The 20,109-nt window shown below is 43.2% G+C and overlaps 1 protein-coding gene across 2 annotated transcripts; it reads right to left on the bottom strand.

Moving 5' to 3' along the window:
* Positions 1-1,897: 1,897 nt before the first annotated feature.
* Positions 1,898-19,709, bottom strand: LOC127531336 (uncharacterized). Of its 2 annotated transcripts, XM_051940423.1 has the most exons (18): positions 19,558-19,709; positions 14,269-14,658; positions 14,085-14,154; positions 13,794-13,897; positions 13,348-13,711; positions 13,137-13,204; positions 12,811-13,023; positions 12,598-12,663; positions 12,374-12,502; positions 12,059-12,133; positions 11,853-11,933; positions 11,637-11,714; positions 11,465-11,542; positions 11,294-11,377; positions 10,796-10,882; positions 2,323-9,576; positions 2,074-2,205; positions 1,898-1,995 (listed from the first exon to the last, which is right to left on the bottom strand). In XM_051940423.1, the coding sequence occupies exons 2-16, from the start codon at positions 14,386-14,388 to the stop codon at positions 2,665-2,667; spliced, it is 8,529 nt and encodes a 2,842-aa protein (XP_051796383.1). In that variant the 5' UTR covers positions 14,389-14,658; positions 19,558-19,709; the 3' UTR covers positions 1,898-1,995; positions 2,074-2,205; positions 2,323-2,664. The 2 variants fall into 2 exon arrangements, with proteins under 2 accessions (XP_051796383.1, XP_051796382.1); XM_051940422.1 differs by lacking the exon at positions 19,558-19,709 and having other exon boundaries at positions 14,269-14,983.
* Between the last annotated feature and the right edge of the window lie 400 nt (positions 19,710-20,109).

Genomic DNA, 20,109 nt, shown 5'->3' with positions numbered 1-20,109 from the left:
TTACAACACACCTGATTCAAATGATTAGCTGTCATTAAGCTCAGCAGAAGCCTGATAACGAGCCTGATCATTTGTATCAGGTGTGTTGGAACTGAGTTTGACACCCCTGTTCGAAAGGCTGTGTGAAGCTGAGATGTTGAACTGGCATTTCCAGTCTGTCGCAGGCTTTTATTTAGAAATTGTGCTGTGCTTGTATTTTGAAAGGCAGAGACAGGAAGATCTGACCTGGTCAAAATTTGGATTGGAGTTACTGTAAAGGCTGTGTGAAGCTGAGAGATTTAACTGGCAAATTGTGCTGTGCTTTTGTTTTGAAAGGCAGAGACAAGAAGATCTCACCTGATCAAAATTTGGATTAGAGTAAAGGCTATGTGAAGCTGAGAGGTTTCACTGCCGTTTCCACTCTGTCACAGGCTTTTATTTTGAAATTGTGCTGTGCTTGTATTTTGAAAGGCAGAGACAGAAAGGTCTCCCCTGGTCAACATTTGGATTGGAGTTACTCAAAAGGCTGTGTGAACCTGAGAGGTTTAACTGGCGTTTCCGGTCCGTCGCAGGCTTTTATTTTGAAAGGCAGAGACAGGAGGATCTCACCTGGTCAAAATTTGGATTGAAGTCACTCTTAAGGATGTGTGAAGCTGAGAGATTTACCTGGCGTTTTCCGGTCTGTCGCACCACTGCCAGGTGAAATGTATGCAGAGTGGGGGAAAATCGTTTCTTCTGGCCATTGAGGGATGATCTTCATTGGTATCCCTTTGAGGATGTGCTGTCCCTCATTCCTCCTCCAGAGAATGTTACCTCACGTCATATGGCCATTGCAAGAGAGGTGTGGGATGCTCTGGCCAGCCACGGAATTTAAACCTGGACATCAGCTTTCTATGACATTGATCAGTTCATGACTACTTTTGACATCCTCATTCATTTTTATAGTTGTCTGCCTACAGTATTACTGTTTTTCATGTTTGACTATTGAATATTTGATCGGGTCCAGTTGTGGTCTTAGTGACATGTTGATGTATCATTCCTACTCACTGATCTTTTATTGAAAATATGTTCATATACATTCCAGCTTGTTCTAGTTACACCTATATGAAAGAGAAAGCACCAAAACCTAATATTTGAAATATGAAAGAAATTGAATGACAGGCATTGCAGGGTAATACACAGCATAAGATGTTATTAAACAACATTCCTGTGGTCCTGAGTATTTGTTTATCACATTTATGTTATGATCTATAATAAGTAGTAATGGATCCATTCAACCCCGTTACTCTAATTTCAACCGTTACCAAACAATTTTTTATCAAAATAATCTTAAATGATTTTCCCAAACTCATGAGGGTTTGACCTATTGTCCTTTTAGTGGTTTGAATGATTTAATTTGTGATAGATTTGAGCAAATATTTGCAATTTAATACAAAAAAACATGCAAATATTGAAAAGTTGGGCATGCCAGAGTTCAAAAGTTGTTTAAATTAATAGAGGTCAAGTCTTAACTGAAATTAAATGATTATCCAATGTGCATGTGGCCTTCTTTACTTAATGGTAAAGGATTTATTAAACATTTTTGAAAAAAAATATACTTTTTCAGGTTCCTGAGTATTCATAACAGGATTGTACTATGCATGGCACACATCAAATAAAACATTTCATAAAAAGTGTAACTAATACCTGAGCTGGCCGAATCACATTATTTGATGGCTTACTACCTGGTTTTCCTAAATACATGACAGAAAAATATGAAATAAAGGGTAGATTTTTCAAAGGTTAGGATGCCTAAATTGTCCTCCAATTCTGGAATGACCCATATACATCGAGAGAAAGACCGATATAACAATACAATACAAAATACTGTACATGTAGTACTATTATAGCAACCAAAGAAGACACTTCAAACTTGAAATATTTTCATATATGTATACATTTTTTATTTTAACATTTATTTATAACATTCATTTGAAGTCCCATTTTCTCCAGCCTTCTGGTGGTCTCCTGTGTTGTCTGTGGGTGTTAAAAGATCAAAATTAACTGGGAAAATTGAAATGTGAAACAAGTGCAAATCTGTACTGCGGTTTTTACCTGAGGCATGTCCCGTTGTAGCGGTGGAAGCAGATGTGGAGCTACAGCCGTTACCGGACTTATACAGGCCGTCGGCCGACACTGCACACTACACACCCCGCTCCCTCGACTACAGGAAGCCAAGTCCAAATTCTAAAAGGTGAAGAATCAAGAGTGGCAAATTAATATCAATTAGTTTGACATTCTTCTTTCATTAAGTAAATTGATGTGCACGATTAGAAAAAATATCTATTGAACACTTGCTCCTACCTGAGACATGCCTATGGGGAGGCTGTTGAGGACTTCCAAAAGGACTGGGCGTCCGAGAGGAGGGGACTTCTGGGAGGACGTCCGATCTCGCCACTGCACCTTCTGGACCCCCTCAGACCTGGAACTCAAAAACAGAACAAAACATACCAAGAAAAAACAACGGCAGCACAATGTGCCACAACACTGAGTCACATGAAAAATGTGTGACACAACTGTAAAATGGGACTGAACAGAATAGATTTCCAGCCAAGACATTGAACCAAGAAAAAATTATTTTGAAAATGTAACTGGAGATGGGACAAACGTACGACCATCATGAAATCGGTGTTGGCTGGTGAGGCTTTAGCCAGTCAAAATGCAATAGACCGGGCTGTGATAGCTATAATATGTTTGGAGAACACCTGACTGAACACATTTCTCAGGTTGGGAAATGTAAATGTGATCAATCACAGTGTTCTTGTCTGTGGTAGACTCTGTGATCAACTGGTTGTAGCCCCTGGACAGAAGTGCATCTCTTATGCTTTTTTTGCCTCTGGAAAGGAGGTCTTCATTGAAGTCACCACAAACAACAATGGGCTGGTGGTCCATCAGTTCCAATGTGTCCAAGAGAGCGTTGAGGTTTGGCAGAAACTTTTGCAAACCAAAATCTGGGGGTCTATACACAGTTGCTATTAGCACTTTGACTGGGACCTCAACCTTTACGACCAGACATTCCAGATCTGTGACACGTACCATGCAGCTCGGCGCCTCCGCCATCAGAGCGGTCCTGCAGTACACGGCAACTCCACCCCCGGCCTTTGCCGCCATGTCCCTGCACGTGGTGTAAGACGCCTGTCTGCTGCGGTGAAACACAGTGTATCCCTCCAGATCAAAGGACGAGGATACAGAGGACCCTGACAGATGTGTCTCGGTGAGACAAAGCACATCTGCCAACCTGAGTTCGTGATGCAACTTCAGGTCCACCATGTGAGATGGAAGCCCTTGGGTATTATGATGTACGATTGTCACCTCTGCATCTGGTCGCTCTGTCCGGTTCAAGTGGTGGCACAGCGGAGTAACACTCTGGAAACTCGCGCTGCGCATGTCTTCCAAAGCTGTCGTAATGGCAGGGTCAGCATAGATCTTTGTCTCATCAAAGTCGGTGATGGTGAGACCATGAAGAGAAGTGGTGCGACTAAGCGCCACATATGCCATGCCTGGCTGAAACATGCGTTTCAGGCTCACGACAGCCGACGTCACCGTCATTCCCTGAACTTTGTGGGCTGTACACGCAAAGGCCAGCTTGACGGGGAACTGACGTCTCACGACTCCGCCCTTGTGACCGATGCTCTCCTCGGATCTCTCGACGTAGACCAAGTCGTCCGAGGGGCCCAGAAGCTTCTTGCGGAGAGTCTGTCCTGCTGTGGAATTGTCCAGCTTAAGTCCAAGGAACCTCACGACTTTGGGGTCACGTCTCTCAGGCAGAATGGTGGAGATGGTCCCAAAGGTTCCATTGACAAGGCCATCCTCCACGTTGAGATTCCTGATCAGCATAACTCTTGCTCCTTCAGCTGCCATTATGCTGTCAGGCAAATCTCTCTTGGTGGCTTTGATGTTGGGCACAGGCACCTTCCTGCCGGTAGCGACATCCTTCCTGTAGTCCTCGGCCGCTATTTTGACGTCCCCTTTAAGCAGGGAGGCCACGGTGGCTGCGTTGTGACCATCTACCTGCTTGTTGGTGGCAAAGACGTGCAGCGTTCCTGGCGGGCAATCTTTGCCGTCAGAGACGGCTCTCATGAGCAAGCCTCTGTCCGCAGCGCACAGAGGATCTTGCTTGCGCTTGACACGCAGTCGATTGAGGAGTTCGGCGAACGCTCGGTCATCCTTCTGGCGCATGATCTCCGTGAGGTTGACCATGGTGAAGCGCTCTCTCCAGAGATCAAACTCTGTCTCCTCGTAGACACAGAGCGGCTTGGCTCTGCCCAGCGGCGGCAGCTGGTAAAAGTCACCGACTGCAAGAACGGAAATGCCGCCAAAAGGTTTTCGGTTTCCTTTGAGCTGCTGGAATCGCCAGTTGACGTAGGCAAACAGCTTCTTGGAAACCATGGAAATCTCATCGACGATGAGAATTTCCACCGAAGACAAAGTTGCTCTAAGTTCATCAAGTGCATTGCCCAGGCCCTGGTACGGCGGTTCCAGGGACCTGGGAAGCTTAAGGACAGAGTGCAACGTTTTGCCCGCGATGTTAAAGGCTGCCGTGCCCGTGAAGGCAGTCAGAAGGACAGGGTGCTGGGACATGTCAGCTGCATCCCGGAATCTCGGGAGCTGCCGCAGAATCCTCGTTGCTTCCTCATGAATGCACTTGATGACGTGGGACTTACCGCAACCAGCTCCACCAGAGACAAAGTAGTGGAACGGTTCTGGATCTTGGCCCCACACACGCCGAAGGCACCACTGGCGCACAGCGTAGAAGACACACGCCTGGGTCTCGTTCAGACTCTGAAACATCTTGCGGACAAAGTCTGGACTTAACCGAGGCGCCTCGATTCGGGGGACGGGTTCACCGACATTCAGGTCTTCAAAGTCGGGCACGGCGTCTTCGTCCTGCTCCTCTGGGATCTTTTCACGGAGCTCAAGACACTCCTGCCGTTCCGCCTCAACCTCGGGTGCGAACGTGTTCCAAGCGTTGAGGACCGGACCGAATTGGACGTTCTGGAGTGCCTTATCCATGCCTGCGCCTCGTCCCTCGAATAGCTTCCTGTTGTGGTCCACGATGTCCTTGACGTCGCGTCGCGATTTGTAGAACTCTTCGTACAAGGTGCGACCCCCGTCGTTGAGTTCGTCGTCAGATCGGTGGGGGAGGTACAGCTTCAGCAGTCGTCTGAAATGTTTCTCTGGCGCCTTGGTCTCAGAGAAGCGCGCATATCGAATGACTGCTGGTTTTCCGGCTGTCCTCTTGGCAATATATCCTTTGTCACACAAAAGGGCAATGGCACTGGGGCCCTGTACTTGTTCGCCGTAGACTACCCGGTAGTCTGATGCAAACTCAGCCAGGCACATCCCCTGAAACTCAGGAGTCTTTGGTCTGAACAGGTACTTCTCAGGTACCCCCAACATCCAGACCTCTTCAGAGTCAGGTGCCATGTCCTTCAGGCGACTCATAGGAAGACTCATCTTCATGGCTTCCTCGTCCGTCGAGAGGAAAATCACAGACCGCGAGCACTTTTTCAGGGGCAAGCTGCACGTACGAGCCACTGCCTCCTGGGCGCTGACCTCTCTGTGCTTCGCATAGGCCTGCATGATCTTTCGCATTTCCTCACATTGGTTGAAGGCAGACTCTCTGCTGGTCTTCACGACCGAGTTCAGGAACTCGGTCATCTCGTGCTCCGGCTTGGTGATGTATGACATCATGTACATGGCACAGCAGTACTCGTCCAGGACGTACTGGATGTCCATGTTTGCGTTCCAAGCGCGGAGAAGGTCTGGGTTATACGCGTTAACCCAACACTCATTTGGCTGCCGCTTCAGCATGACCACGCTCCCGCTTGTCAGATTTTCGGCGCACTTCATATAGGCGTCGTGTTCGAAGTCGCATCGACGGAGGAGATCTGACAAGCTCTCGAAGGAGGCCTTCGGATCCATGAGGACCTCTCTCAGGTGCCGAAGCTTTTCCTTTGCTTCCCTTTGCTGCCGACGGATCTGCTCCCTCCGTTCCTTCATCACCTCTTCCTGGTCTTGACCATCTTCCATTTCCACATCCGCAGCAAAGGGCTCCGTGATCCAGGTGATATCAAACGGCAGCTTGGGGAAGCCAAAACGACACGCCACGTTTCCCTTTCGGCAAGAGCCGGTGTGGCTCCTGCTGTGTACCTGAACCTCCGAGACAATTTTGTGGAGCTCCGGGTCCTTCTCGGGGTCAGGCATCTGGCAGGAAATGTGGCGGTCAATGAACCTGCATACGGTGTGGTCCAAGTCCTCGCCGTACACAGGGGCGTCTTTGACCCACACTAGCATGTGAATGTGTGGGCTTCCGCGGGCCTGAAATTCAACGCGGTAAAAATAATCCTCCACCTCGCCGATGGGCCGCGCTGGTGAGAGGATCAACTTTGCCATAAGGGCATCCACGCGTTTTTCAAACATGCGCATTACGGTGACCGGGTTACTGCGCAAAATGTCACACTTGGCTTTCCAGTCCAGTTCGGAAAAGTCACCAAGTGTTTGTCCTTGCTGAGATTTGATGACCCCAATTATTTCAGGCCATCTCATCTCAGCTGCCGAAAAAGTCAAAAAGAACGTCGGTTTGCCGATTTGCCTGAGCATAGCATGCAAATCTCTCAGGCTTTTATTCCAATATGCGGGTGTGCCTCTCAGAGGCTGCATAAATCGCATGGCCTCTTTGGCCTGAATTAATCTCTCCACCTCCTCTTTGTCCTGGAGCATGGAATTTTTAATGGCACGCCCGTCTTTTGTGCGCATCTTTCCTTTGCGCATTTGTATCGACATACTTCCTCTCGCGAGGTTTGTCTCCGTTACAAACTGCGCAAAGAAAAGGTAAGTTTGGTCCTCGGCAAACCGCGTGTCTGCCCCGAAAAGCCTGGCGTTGAAGTATCTGCTGGGTGAAAGCTTGATGGGACGGTCTTCATCCAGCGTGTTCTCTCCTGTGGGAAACTGCACAGGGAACGCCATGGCTTCCAGTTTGGGGATTGCAAAAAATCCCACAGGTTTGTTGCCTTGAGCGGGGGCAACGCTGAAAATGCCATCTCCATAGGAAAGGATTTCCTGTGCAATGTCTGGTGGCTGCATGCAGGTGTCCAGAGCAAGTCCAGGTCTTAGCTCCTCCTGCTGTTCGGTGGCTGTGTCTGCAGCTAAATTGTTCTGGTAGCTGTCAGACACTTGTAGCAGCTCTTGGTCCAAGATGTCTTCTCCCCACTGGGCAGCATCCATGCTGTCGTGCCGAGAGTCTATGTCGTCGGCAGACTCTTCCAAGAGGGTTTCTCTCGTGACATCATTGGACAGGTTTTCCAGCTCAGTGCTTGGTGATGGCATGTCAGCATTGCGTCTTTGGTCGTCTTCTGGCCGACCCGTTCCTGCGGCTGACACAAAATTGGCCAAGACTGGCTCAGTGTAGCTATCAGCCGCCTCCAGCAGCTCCTCGTCGAGCATGCTGTCTTCTCCCCACTGCGCATCATCCGTGCACTCGTTGTCTGAGTCGTGGAGGAGATTTTGGAACGTGGCCTCTTCGTCAATGGTCACATCGGAATACTCAGAGTGCTGCTCTCTGAGTTTTTCCAGGGCTACCAGCACATTCTTCATGTTGACAGTGTAAAAGTGCTGGTAACCTTTGAATCGAATGTGACGCTTTAATTTCACCTGCAGTAGCTGTGCTTCTGGGAGGGGACGTGGAAGACTGTTGACAACGCTTTCCACTTCCGATGGAACGCACACGACAGCTCCGTGAACTGCTCGCTGCTGTCCTTTCGGTAAGGCGATGATCTTCGCAAACGGAAGGATTTTAGCGATGAGCTGTCTCTCCAGCACGTTGAGTTCGGCCAACTCCGGGGGAATGGGTGCCAACTCTAAATTGTTTGCTACTGCATGTGTTGGCATCCTCCCACGGCTGAGGTGGCTGTCACAGTTGTGGCAGATCCACTCCTGCAGTCTCTCTGGTGGCATTGAGCAAGGGGAGGAGCACTCAGCGTCACAGACATGCACATACGTTCCAGTCAAGCAAGCCTGTGCCACGTCAACGTTGATGGAGTATTTAACTCTCTTGCATGACTTGACCTGATTTGGAAACATAGTCCTATGGCAGACGGTGCAGACATATGTTGGTCCGTGGCTGATGGTCTCACGGAATGCTGCTATTGCCGCTGCCATCACTGAAGTGAGCACTGGCTGGCGAGAGGTTCCGAGCTGTCGGTATTTCCGCCTGATGCTCAGTGCTCTCCACAACTTCTGACGCATGTCAGGATTGGCAGCCAACCTGCGTCTTCTGAGCAGGCTACAGCGTTGAATATGATGTAGCCTGAACTCTGGATCCTTCCTGTACCTGAGGACAACATACTTTTTCTGCCTGTTCCGAAAGGCAGGATCCATGCTGTACCTCTTGACAAGATATTTTTTCTGCCTGTTCGGAATGGCTGGATCCATGCTGTACCTCTTGACAACATAATTTATTTTCCTGCTCCGAAAAGCAGAATCTGTCATGTATTTGTTTTTAAGTCTGTCTCGCATTTTGACATTGAACTTGGCATAGTATTTTTTTAAATACAACAGCCGTTGTGCATGGTTCTTTTGCACACACTTACTCTGTGCCCGAATTTTTTTCCTGCGAAATTCGGCACAGCTGGCATACCTGATTCTTTCACAAGTTTTTTTCCCAATTTTTTCTTTCACTTGTTCCTTTTTTCCCCATGCTCTCCTCTTGGCTTTTTGCCTCCGATCTTTGTTGAATTTAGAGAGGTTTGTTGCTTGTGGGACAGCTGAGGAACCTTTAACGTCCTCCTCAATTTTGACAGCCGTCCCACTGTCTGCCTGCAATGCGAGGAGAGCAGGTTCAGACACTTCATGTTGAACCTCGGTTTCCGGGGATTGTTGAGGATGTGGGGCACTGGGGCTGTCAGTCTGAAAAGATACCGGGACAAACTCGTAACTAGCAGACTCTCCACGGTCTCTAAAGAGTGTGTGGAGGTGGTTAGCCAGGTCACTGAGTTCCGCAAAAGTCATAACGATCGCCTTACCGGAATGAGAGGGTAATCCTCTCGAGTCTCTGGAGTGGGAATCAAACACTCCATACCTCCCGGACTGATCACGGAAAACAGCGATAACCTCGGGTGAAATGACGATTATAGCCTGATTAACCTCTGCTGAAAGACACCCTAGCTGGCTGGCAAGCGGAAGCCACCACTGCTGTCTTCCAGGGCTCGAGACTTGAGTTTTTAAAAAGCCACACCTGATGTCACGCATGTTGACATTATACAAATGTCTGTCTGTGAGGACTTGTTTTGGCATCTCCTCGACTGTCAGGTGATTGCTCTGGAAGGTCTTGTCGCGAATCAACTGCTGTTTGACTCCGACATACAGCGCGTCTCCCTGAGCCAGGACTCTATCGAGTGTAGTCCTGGTGAACTGACAGCCCTCAGTTTGGTATGCCAGAAATGTCAAAGCGTTACAGCTACACTGATGGTTGCGGGAAAATACCTTATACCTCCTATCATTCTGAGAATGACTGGCCTGGACTGACTCCACACGGCGACTCTCGCTCCTGGTTTTATCCTGAAATTATGACAAATTGTGATCAGTAATTATTATATTTTCATTATTTATTCAGACAGCTTAATTTTTTGAAGTTCAGCATTAGTACTAGCTTTTAGAAATGTGTTGAATGTGTCTTCAGTTAAAGAATCATATGATTTAATGTTTCAGTAACAACTTTCATTGTTCCAACATTATGAACATCCTCTCACCAATTTATGGCAATCTTGTATTATTTTAGCGTATTATTGCTTACTATTACCTTAGCTAGTTTAATATACATATTTGTATGTTTATTGCAATCACGCATATTACGTATATGTGTATATGATGTATATAACATACATATTAATATATATATATATATATATATATATATATATATATATATATATATATATATATATATATATATAGAGAGAGAGAGAGAGAGAGAGAGAGAGAGAGAGAGTGTGTGTGTACATAGATATATAGGTGTCTGTGTGTTTTGTTGTATTATTGTATTATTTGTAGAATTTCCCTCCGGGATTTTTTTCCAGGGCATTGCAACATTTTATTTTTTTCTTGAAATTACATTTGAACAGATCATAATGACTTACAATTTTTCTGAGACCATGAACACATAATAACCCTATGTCACCTAATTTAATTTACTAGTTAGCTCCTATTCTGTAGACATCAACCCAGATTTCAACATGACATTACTATTTTAACATAATGGGACTTGCTTCAATGTTTGTGAGGAGGCTTAAGGAGGGTGCTTTGAGCAGACAACTTATGACTGCAGCATCAGAGTTGTTTCATCTAACAGACAGTTTACGGTCATGGGATCAACATTACTGTACAGACTGAAGGCTACTGAAGACTGCCTGGACCACATACTTTTCCTGTTTGTCTGAAATGCAATTACATAGCAAAGTCCGTATTCCACTGACTTTTTTTCCACCATGTCAATGGCAAGTGATGTAAATATTTTATTCACCAAAACCTTTTCTGCATGAATTTTGCCAGTGGCTAGTGCTAATGTAAAACCCTGATTAGAAACAAGAGTTACTTTGTGAAAGCAATGGCACACAACACAGCATTACAAGTAGCTTAATAACAGTTCTCTCAATTGGCAAAAAACTATTTTTAACTGCAGAAAACCAAAAAAAAAAAAAAAAACAACAATCATGACTTTACAAACAAAAATACTCGTGCATTGTCTACTAACATGTCTATCGTAGAGGAATAAACCTACCTTGTCTGTTGGTGAAGCAGCTGAGGTGGATGCAGCTGTCATGAACCAGGGCCACTGGGCTTGTGATGGAGTCAGTGTTCGGGTCATCTGATAAATGACAATAACAGTGACACTTAAAAAATAAAGCAACACGATAGCTAGATAGTTGGCTAACGACTAAATAGCATCAGTTGTCCAAAAGCTAGATATCTAGCTATACAAAAGCTATCTATCTAGCCAACGGCTAGCTTGCTCTTGAATAAGCTGGACTGCTAGCTGCCAGGAGTTTCAGTTGTCCCAAAGCTAGCTACCCGAAAGATAGCAAGCTAACGAATAAGCGAGATGGGTAGCTGATAGCTAGCTGGCTAGTAGCTTCAATTTTCCTAACGCGAGCGATTCATTGGAATTGTGATTATACAGTAAATGTGCCAGAAAAAAACAGGAACGACAACAATGGCCACAAATGGAGATGCCTGCTTTGTAATGTTCTTTTAATTGATTATAGAGAGGTAAATATACCTTCTCAGGAGAAGGAGGCTTGCAGCCCACATCATCAGCTGTCCGGGCCTGTCCATTCGGTGAGGGGGTCATCATCTTGGCCATCTAAACACAGAACAACAAAACTTCAGTGAAATGACGATGATTTTCAGTCAGATGATACATATTGATGAGAAGAGGACTAATCCTTACCTTTGCAATGGGAGAACAGAGAGGGGTTTCTGTCTTGCCCCAACTGCAGGACAATCTGGCCGGGGGTGAGTCAAACAGCTGATGACAGATGAGAAAAAAACATAGCAAGTGTCAGTGTGGACAATGTAGATGCCTGTGGAATGGAGTCAGCATGTGGTCAGAGGAAGCTCACATCATGCACTGCAGTTGGGCAGTGGGGGGGGTGCCCGTCCGGGGTCCTGGGCCGTCTCACTGTTGCCTGAGCAGCCACCTGCACCATCAGAAACATCAATTAAACATTAATTCCTGAATTTAGTGTGTTACTGCCTCTTTTTAGCACAAACAAACTAACTGTGAAGTTGATTAATGTTTTCAATCAAAATCCAAACCCAAAGGAAAGACAACTTACCGCCTGAGTTGCGGTGGTCAAGCCTGAAGGGGCGTCCTCCTCTGATCTCCAGGAACGCAGAGCTGGAGGCGTTCCAGGCTCCTGACAAATCACAGCATTTCAGACAATGAGCACAGTCTACTCGCCTTGTTGTGACACTGTGCATGCTGCAATTGAAAGAGCTCCAAATGTGCAGTTTGTGACAGTTGTGTCAGAAAGTAATGTACCTTGTTCACTGGAGAAGAAGCAGAAGGAGGAGTAGTGTTCCGCGGGCAGCCGCGCAGAACTGCAGGGGACGCCACCTGTGCCAACCAAATGAGATACCAATTAAATCGAGTTGAACAGCTATCAAACAATTTACAACTACATTTCTGTGTAGCTGATTCAAGTCTGTTATTATTTGTGGCTGTTGTTATGAACTAGTTGTACTTAATTGCAGATGACACTAAAAAAAAATGTGCAGAATGAACTGTCAGGAATTATATGTTTGAGCATTCACACAATCCTCCTTCAGGAGATAAAATTTTGATCAATCAACTTACCTTCATTGGCTTAGGAGAAGCCTTGAAGTCCGCCAGGCAAGACATATTGGAGGGAGACACTTTCTCCATGGCACTTAGGGCTGTGCTGCTGAACCAGACGGGGTTCAGCGGAAGAAAGCTCTCCTCCACCTGTAAAACACAAAGCAGACACTACTAATTACAGTTTGTCCTGTCAAAAAAAACAACCAATATCATCCGAAAGAAATATCTGAAGAATCACAAACCTGCTGTTGAGCCATCCTGGGCTTTGGTGAACCTCTGGACTGGGGAGGTTCCCGAGGATGGCTCGCCTGCAATCACAGAAAGCGTCACAGTAAATTATAACTGTAATTTTTTTTTAACCACAGTACACATATTATTACCATTATTATCACAATACATGATGTCACAGTTATCTAAAAAAAAAATTCTAAAAAACAAAGCAATTTATCAATTACCTTGCCGCCCTGACCCATTTTCCTCCGCTCACGGGGTTTCGGGCTGGGTGGAGCAGGGGATCTCTCTCTCACAACCAATTCGGGTGTAGCTTTCCGAATTGGAGGCTGAGGAGGGATCCGGGGCGAAGGAAGTGGTGTCCCCAGTTGCTCGTTGGCAGCGGACCAGAACAACTGGACGAGGATCCCCATCCCCTCACGATCACTCAGATGGACCTGCATAAATAAGAAATAAAAAAAACACACATACAGTTTTAATGTCAGTGAACATCTGCCGTGAACCAAACTTGTCCAATCAACAACTGTTTTTCACAACATACTACACTTACACCATCCTTGCTCCACAGCACCAAATCACTCAGGGGGAAGTGCTCCACAGCGTTGAAGAACTTCACACCTTGAAAAACAATTGAAAAAAAAAAGTCATCATTGTACCAAAATATCCATTGATACTTGAGAATTGTTAAAATGTAGTTCACGTCTTTCTTGTTTGCTCATTCAGTGAATGGAATGGATGAAAAAAAATCTTTTTCCTCTTACCCATACGAGCAGCCACACGTCTGTATTCCTGCCGAAGCAGGTCCTGGTGTTGGACGTCAACGACCAGGCGGGGAGGAAAGTCGACCACAAAAACCTTGGACCAGCGGTTGCCACAAGTGGTGAGGAGATTGGCAAAATCCACCCCTGCCCTCTCCACAGTGGTGCTGGTCAGGTTGTTGCCAGGGGCAATGACGCAGACGGCATCAGGTGCACGAGGAACTGCAGCGTGCAGAACCTCAGTGCGAATTTCCGCAGCAGAGGCCCCCGGAGTCGACAGGAAGCCAAAGCTCAGCCGAGACTCTGGCATCCGAATAAAGCCATCTACAAGAGCACGTAGATGGGAGTCCCCGACAAGAAGAATGAACTGCAAAAGAAATACCACAGTTTTAGTATGAAAGTCAAAAGAACTTTTTAAGAAAACGAACAGCAACAATTAATAATTATACCTTCTTTCCAGGGAGCTCAGGAGGAATGACCAACTTGTGGTCGCGCCCAGTAAAGGGTGAAGTTGGCCATTTTTTAACCTTGTGGCGGTAACCGGTGCCACGGCCTGTTCACAAGAAGACAGAGCAAAAGAGGATTTAAAACGGATTTCAAACAAAGAGAGCTCATACAACAATCACCATTTTCTATTATTGTATGAGAACAGCAGAATGTGTGTTCAATGGGTAATTGTTGGTGGTACACTAAATATGATTGGTGAAGATATTTCATGATAAAAACAGCTGAGTACTTACGTGCAATAAGGTTTGCACGCGCCTGTCGCTCTTCCCAGAACCGTCCGGCTGGCAGGGTGGAACCAACCTTCTGTTAGCAAATAATACACTTATTTAATTCAACATCGTGCGGATGCATGAACGTGTCCAACTTAGCACATTCTGTATTGCACAAGTGAGCATGTCAGTTCAGGTGTAAACATACCTTGTACTGGGGAGAGCGGGAGCAGTGGGGTGCGTCGACAGGAGGGGTGGGCATCTGTGACGCGTCCGGCTTCCTCCAGCGCTGCTTCTGGGCCTGGGAGCGTCTCCCCTTCCGAGGCATCCTGGAAGACAGCACAAGAGCACAAGAGAGAAACACAGGGAGAGAGAGAGACAAGAGAGAGAGAGAGAGAGAACAAGGCACACAAAACAGATGTATGTATGTTTGTATGTATGTATGGATGGATGGATGGATGGATGGATGGATGGATGGATGGATGGATGGAATGTATGTATGGATAAATGGATCGTAATATGAGGTGATGCTGCAAAGGTGGTCGACCAAAGGATATCAAAGGGCAATCCAGAGGCTTTCCAAAAAGGCGTCCAAAGGCTGCTGAAACAAAAAAAAAACACCCAGTTATCTAAAAGCACTGCTATGAAACAGTAAGCACCAATATGAGCAGCAAAACATGCATGTACAAGACACATCTAATGTCCTCACTATGTATTTTTCCATCAGAGGGAAAAAATCTACTTACACTGCTGACTCAAACTGAAACAACTAATTCAAAACACAAAAGGGCTAAAGACCAGACAATGGCTACTAAATACTGAAGCACTACTGCATGTTTTCTCAGAAAGAAGAAGAATCTCAACATGTCTGCAACAAAAGTAGCTGAACTGGTCTTTAACACAGCACAGAGAATTAATATGACAGTGTAATTAATGGTATGTTAACATTTCTTCATGCAACATGTCTAAAAACAATATTATACTCATCATGATGTCCTAATTGACTGATAGAACTGATTGTAACATAATGGAACAAAGCACTGACATTTTCTGTGTTTAAAAAGCTGAAAAGGCAGAAATAATCCCACATCAGCAGATGCATGTACTGCTGCTACTATAACTGCCTGTATACAATTATTCAGCTGGAGTGGCAGTACTTTTAAACAGATTTAATGGTGATATTCTGGAAACCAAAGCTTCAAACGAAGGCCGCTGGATCATTTTAGTTTTGAAGGTGGATGATTTGATGTCTATCATTTGTAATGTTTATGGATCAAACAGAGCATCGCAAGCAAAGGACATGTTTACTGAACTCTCTTCAGCTTTGGACGATTTAAAGGAAAAATACAAAGATTCTACTATTATCATAGGAGGAGACTTTAATGATGCTCCAGGTGATTACATGGACAGACATCCTCCAAGATCTGCATCATTACTGGGCTTTAAACCCACCTCATTTATAAGTGATCATCTTTTGTGAACAGATGTGTGGAGATTTATGAACCCCAATGTCACAGACTGCATGTGGTCTAACACCAGCAGAGGTTTACAGTCAAGAACTGACCTTTGGTTCATCTCATCACAGAGTTTACAGTTTGTTTTAGATATTTCTCATACTCATGCTCCACTGTCTGATCATAAATTAATAATTTTAAGATTAACAGGATCAAAAGAGAATTAGAGGCTATTGGAAATTAAACATTAATATATTAGATGATAAAAATTTAAAGAAGGGGTACAATTACTTGCTAAGGATATATTCGGTAAAAGAGAAATGAATCCAATTCAAAAATGGGAATACTTCAAATTTAAAATGAGAGAAGTTGCAATTAAACATAGTAAAGAAATTTAAAAAAACTAAAAGATGAAAAAATGAATTTTCTAATAAACCAGCTACAGTTATTAAGTTCCAAACATGATTTATCTGAAGAAGACCTAAGCACACTAAAAAACCTCAGAAGAGCTTGACAGAATGTACGTGAACTTAGCGAAAGGCGCTTTCATCAGATCTAGAGCTAAGTGGTTAGAAGAAGGCAAGAAAAACTCAAGTTACTTTTTTGCATTAGAGAAAAGAAACAGAAAAAGAAATAATATTACATCTCTTAATATAAATGAGCTCGTATGCTTGGATCCTAATATCTATGGAGTCACAGGAGTGCCAAATCAAAATATAAATAAATAAATGTGGAAATATAAAGAGAAATAAATAAACAAATAAATGTGGAAATATAAAGAGAAATAAATAAATAAATGTGGAAATATAAAGATATAATTAAATAAAAGGAAAAACAGAAAAGGTAAAAGCAAAGACAATTTTTCTTTTTATTTATTTATTTATTTCTCTTTATATTTCCATATTTATTTATTTATTTATTTATCTTTATATTTTCACATTTATTTATTTATTTATCTTTATATTTCCTCATTTATTGATTTATATATATTTTGATTTGGCTCTCCTGTGACTCCATAAATATCATCTCCAATTATATTACCTTGTTTTATAGCAACCTGTATACATCTGAATTTAATCAAACAAAATGTGACACATTTATGAAGCACATACAAAATTTTAAACCCTTGATTTCATTTAAAGAGACATGTGAAGCTGACATTCTGGGTTCAGAAATCACTGATGCTGTTCATTCAATGAGATTGAGAAAATCACCTGGAAGTGATGGCGTCACAGTCGAATTTTACCTTTGCTTCTGGGATTTGATTAAGGAACATCTTTTACTGATGTATAACGAATGCATTAGCAGACAAGAAATGACTACAACCATGAAGCAAGGTCTGATAACCTTGATTCGTAAGCCAGGTAAAGATCCCTTAATAATAGAAAACTGGAGACCAGTTTAACTTTTAAATATCGATTATAGAATCTGAACAAAAGTCTATGCCAAACGACTGAAAAATAATTTAGAAGAGATAATAAGTGAAAATCAAAATGGCTTCATGGCAAAGCGTCACATTAGTTCTAATATCAGATTAATATTAGATCTAATTGATTACTCAGATTATATAAACTCAAAAGCACTGAAGGCTTTCCTAGATTTCTACAAGGCATTTGATCCAATTGAACACTCTTTCATTATACAGACCCTAAAAATTCTTGGCTTTGATGATAAATTCATTAATAGTATCACTATGTTTTATAATGACATAAATAGCTCGGTGATTTTCTAACCCAGAATGTCTAGGAGGTTTTCTGTCTCAAGAGGTGTACGCCAAGGATGTCCTATTTCCTGTTTTTTGGTTTTGGTTGTGGCTGAACTCCTATTCTTAAATATTTCCTGCAACCCAAATATTCAAGGTTTAGTCGTTTTCAATCGTGAGATAAAGATTTCACAGCTAGCTAATGACACAGTTTTATTCCTCAAAGATAAATCACAGATACAAACTGCACTACAAGTAACTGGTGAATTTTCTGAAGCCTCAGGGAGTACAACATGGCTCACAAAAATTCATTTTTTCCTGTTCTCTTCCTGTTCCTGTATACAGTTGTGTCATTTATTCTGAATTTACAGACTTTGTTATTTATTTTTGGGCCAAGTTAATAAGTTATTCATTCATTTAGTCCTGATTTTAGTCCATGATACCCTGCTCCTGTGAGGTCTGATTGCAATTCTGTTCAGTGAATGGATAATTTAAGTTATAAAGATGTTTTGTTTTTGCTTAAGCACTTTTCATTCTTTAGTTGGCTGATGTGGTCAACTTGAAGCTGTTGAGTGCATTAGAATCCTATAAAGACAAATGTTAAAAGTGGTTGATGGAGTTATTTCAATTATGCAGATATTTATGGAAAATACTGAAATGTGTTGTGCACATCCAGCCACAGAACCTTCATCCATATTTTACATGAAGAAACATTTTCAATATTGCCTGCTGTTGCTCTGTTTTTTTTCTTCCGTTTTTTAAATCTCAATGTTTTTTTTATTATCCCTTAATGTTGTCTCTATAATAAGATTTTAACAAAATGCTATTAAAATACACCAGAATGCAGGAAATAGGATCAATAATTTTCAAAATTTTCTGGGGGAGGGCCCCCACACCCCCCCATCAGCATCTCACATAAACCAAATCTCACTCTGAGGTCTGATCACAAGTTGGCAGCCCTGAATTACTGAGTTGTGAGCAAAAGTCATGGCCACTGTGTCCTAAAACATTTACACAGTAAAGTATCTCTGAAAAAAATCTAAATCGGTCCAAAAAGTGGAAAAGAAATTTCTCATGGGGGCGAAGCCTACCCTGTCCTTAAAACCTAGTGACACCCCTGTGTGAGTCTGGCAGTTGGTCACTATGGTGACCACACCAGCTGAAGATAAGTTAGCAGTATAAAGTACATTTTACGAGACTAAGACACTTACAGCATAGTGAAAATCTTAAAAGAAAAAAAACAAACACTGTGACTTATCTGAAACCACTGCTATAAAACAGTTATCACCAATATGAGCAGAAAAACATGTACACACAACACATCGAATGTCCTCGCAATGTATTTTTTATCAGAGAAAAAAAATCTACTGTCACTGCTGACTCAGAAACTGAAACAACGATTTTAAAACACAGCAAGAGTAAAGATCAGACAATGCCTACTGAATGGAAGCACTGAAACATTTAATCGTGCAACATGGCATAAATAAACGATATTATAGTCATCATGATGTCCTAAATGACTGATAGAACTGATTCTAACATGATGAAACAAAGCATTGGCATCTTAATTAATTTAAACATCAAAATTCCTGTCAAAGTGCACACAGCACCATTTTGCAAGACTAAAACAGTTATAGCAAAGCTCCTGTTTAACCACACTATTTTACAGAAAACACAATGAGGTAGAAGAGATATCACAGCACCATTTTACTAAGACAACCGTTGTACATAGATGCAAATTAAAACATCCCAAAGCACATATAGCAACTTGAACATGACCAAAGCAAATACTACTACATCTTCTTTAATCATCATTTCTACACATCAGCATCAAGTTAACATTTTTCTGCTCTGACCGTCAGCATCCCTATTCATTTAGAGCACAAAACCGAACTGTGCAACTCAAGTGAACAAACAAAGCTAGAAGTTGAGGGAGAAAGGCGCTTCACACTCCCTCACCAAGAGACTGGAAAAATGCATGAAAGCTCCGGTTTAACCACGCTATTTTCCAAACAAACATTATGAGGCAGAAAAGGCTATTTTATCCGTTGCAGCAACATTTTACAAAGACAAAGCTATCTAGCTATCCAAAAGCTATCTATCTAGCTAACGGCTAGCTAGCCTTTGAATAAGCTAATGATAGCAACTTGAACATGACCAATGCAGACATTGAAATATACCAAAAATATTGTCGTTTGTTTTTCCACTTCAGCATTCAGTATGCATTTCTACTGTTACCCTTAGCATTTAGATTCAGTTGGAGCATAATATTTAATAGGATATAGTGCAGAATCAGCCTATGCTAAAGCTAGCAGTGAGGAGAAAAAGTACGCAGCCTTACCTCTGAATGGAACCGAAGAAAGGGCGTTGGCGGCCAGCGACCAGCGGCTTTGTCTGAAAGAAGTGCCAATGAACGTGCACCGGGGCCTCGATGTCACCGCTGATTGGTGTTGCTAGGCAGTTGCCGGGCGCCCGTTGGGAGAGGCGTTTTTTCCAGAAGGTTCTGTCTGCAGTGTGTGTGTGTCAGTAGATAGCCGTACTTCTGGTTTTTGTCATCGGAGGTTTGAAATGCATTATGGGAAACGTAGTAGCATACTACAATGTGAACGGTTGGCATTCTAATCATACTTATACTACATAATATACAGTATATACTCATTGAGTATGTAGTATGTAGTATGTAGTACGTTAGTATGGCATTTCGGACACAGGCAAAGAGTCATAGAAAGAGAGTATTAGAACCATATGTGAACAGAAGAGGATGAAATTAACTAATCACTAATAACATGAACAAGTTTATATGTGGTCTCTGTGGTGTGATTGGTTAATGCATTTGGCTGAGAATTGAAAGGTTGGTGGTTCAAGCCCACCCATGAATAACAACTTTGTTTTC

This window comes from Acanthochromis polyacanthus, chromosome 20 (assembly GCF_021347895.1).
Source record: "Acanthochromis polyacanthus isolate Apoly-LR-REF ecotype Palm Island chromosome 20, KAUST_Apoly_ChrSc, whole genome shotgun sequence".
Taxonomy (NCBI): domain Eukaryota; kingdom Metazoa; phylum Chordata; class Actinopteri; family Pomacentridae; genus Acanthochromis; species Acanthochromis polyacanthus.
The sequence above is the reverse complement of the archived record's forward strand: the minus strand, read 5'-3'. Positions and strand labels throughout refer to the sequence as shown.

What these genes read in the sequence shown, in the direction of transcription:
- LOC127531336 (XM_051940423.1), bottom strand. Translation starts at nt 14,388, where the DNA reads ATGCCTCGGAAGGGGAGACGCTCCCAGGCCCAGAAGCAGCGCTGGAGG. An exon ending in CTTCTTCTCCAGTGAACAAG is followed by an intron (nt 11,934 to 12,058) that starts GTACATTACTTT and finishes GTGATTTGTCAG; the next exon opens with GAGCCTGGAACGCCTCCAGC. An exon ending in AGCCTCCTTCTCCTGAGAAG is followed by an intron (nt 10,883 to 11,293) that starts GTATATTTACCT and finishes GTCATTTATCAG; the next exon opens with ATGACCCGAACACTGACTCC.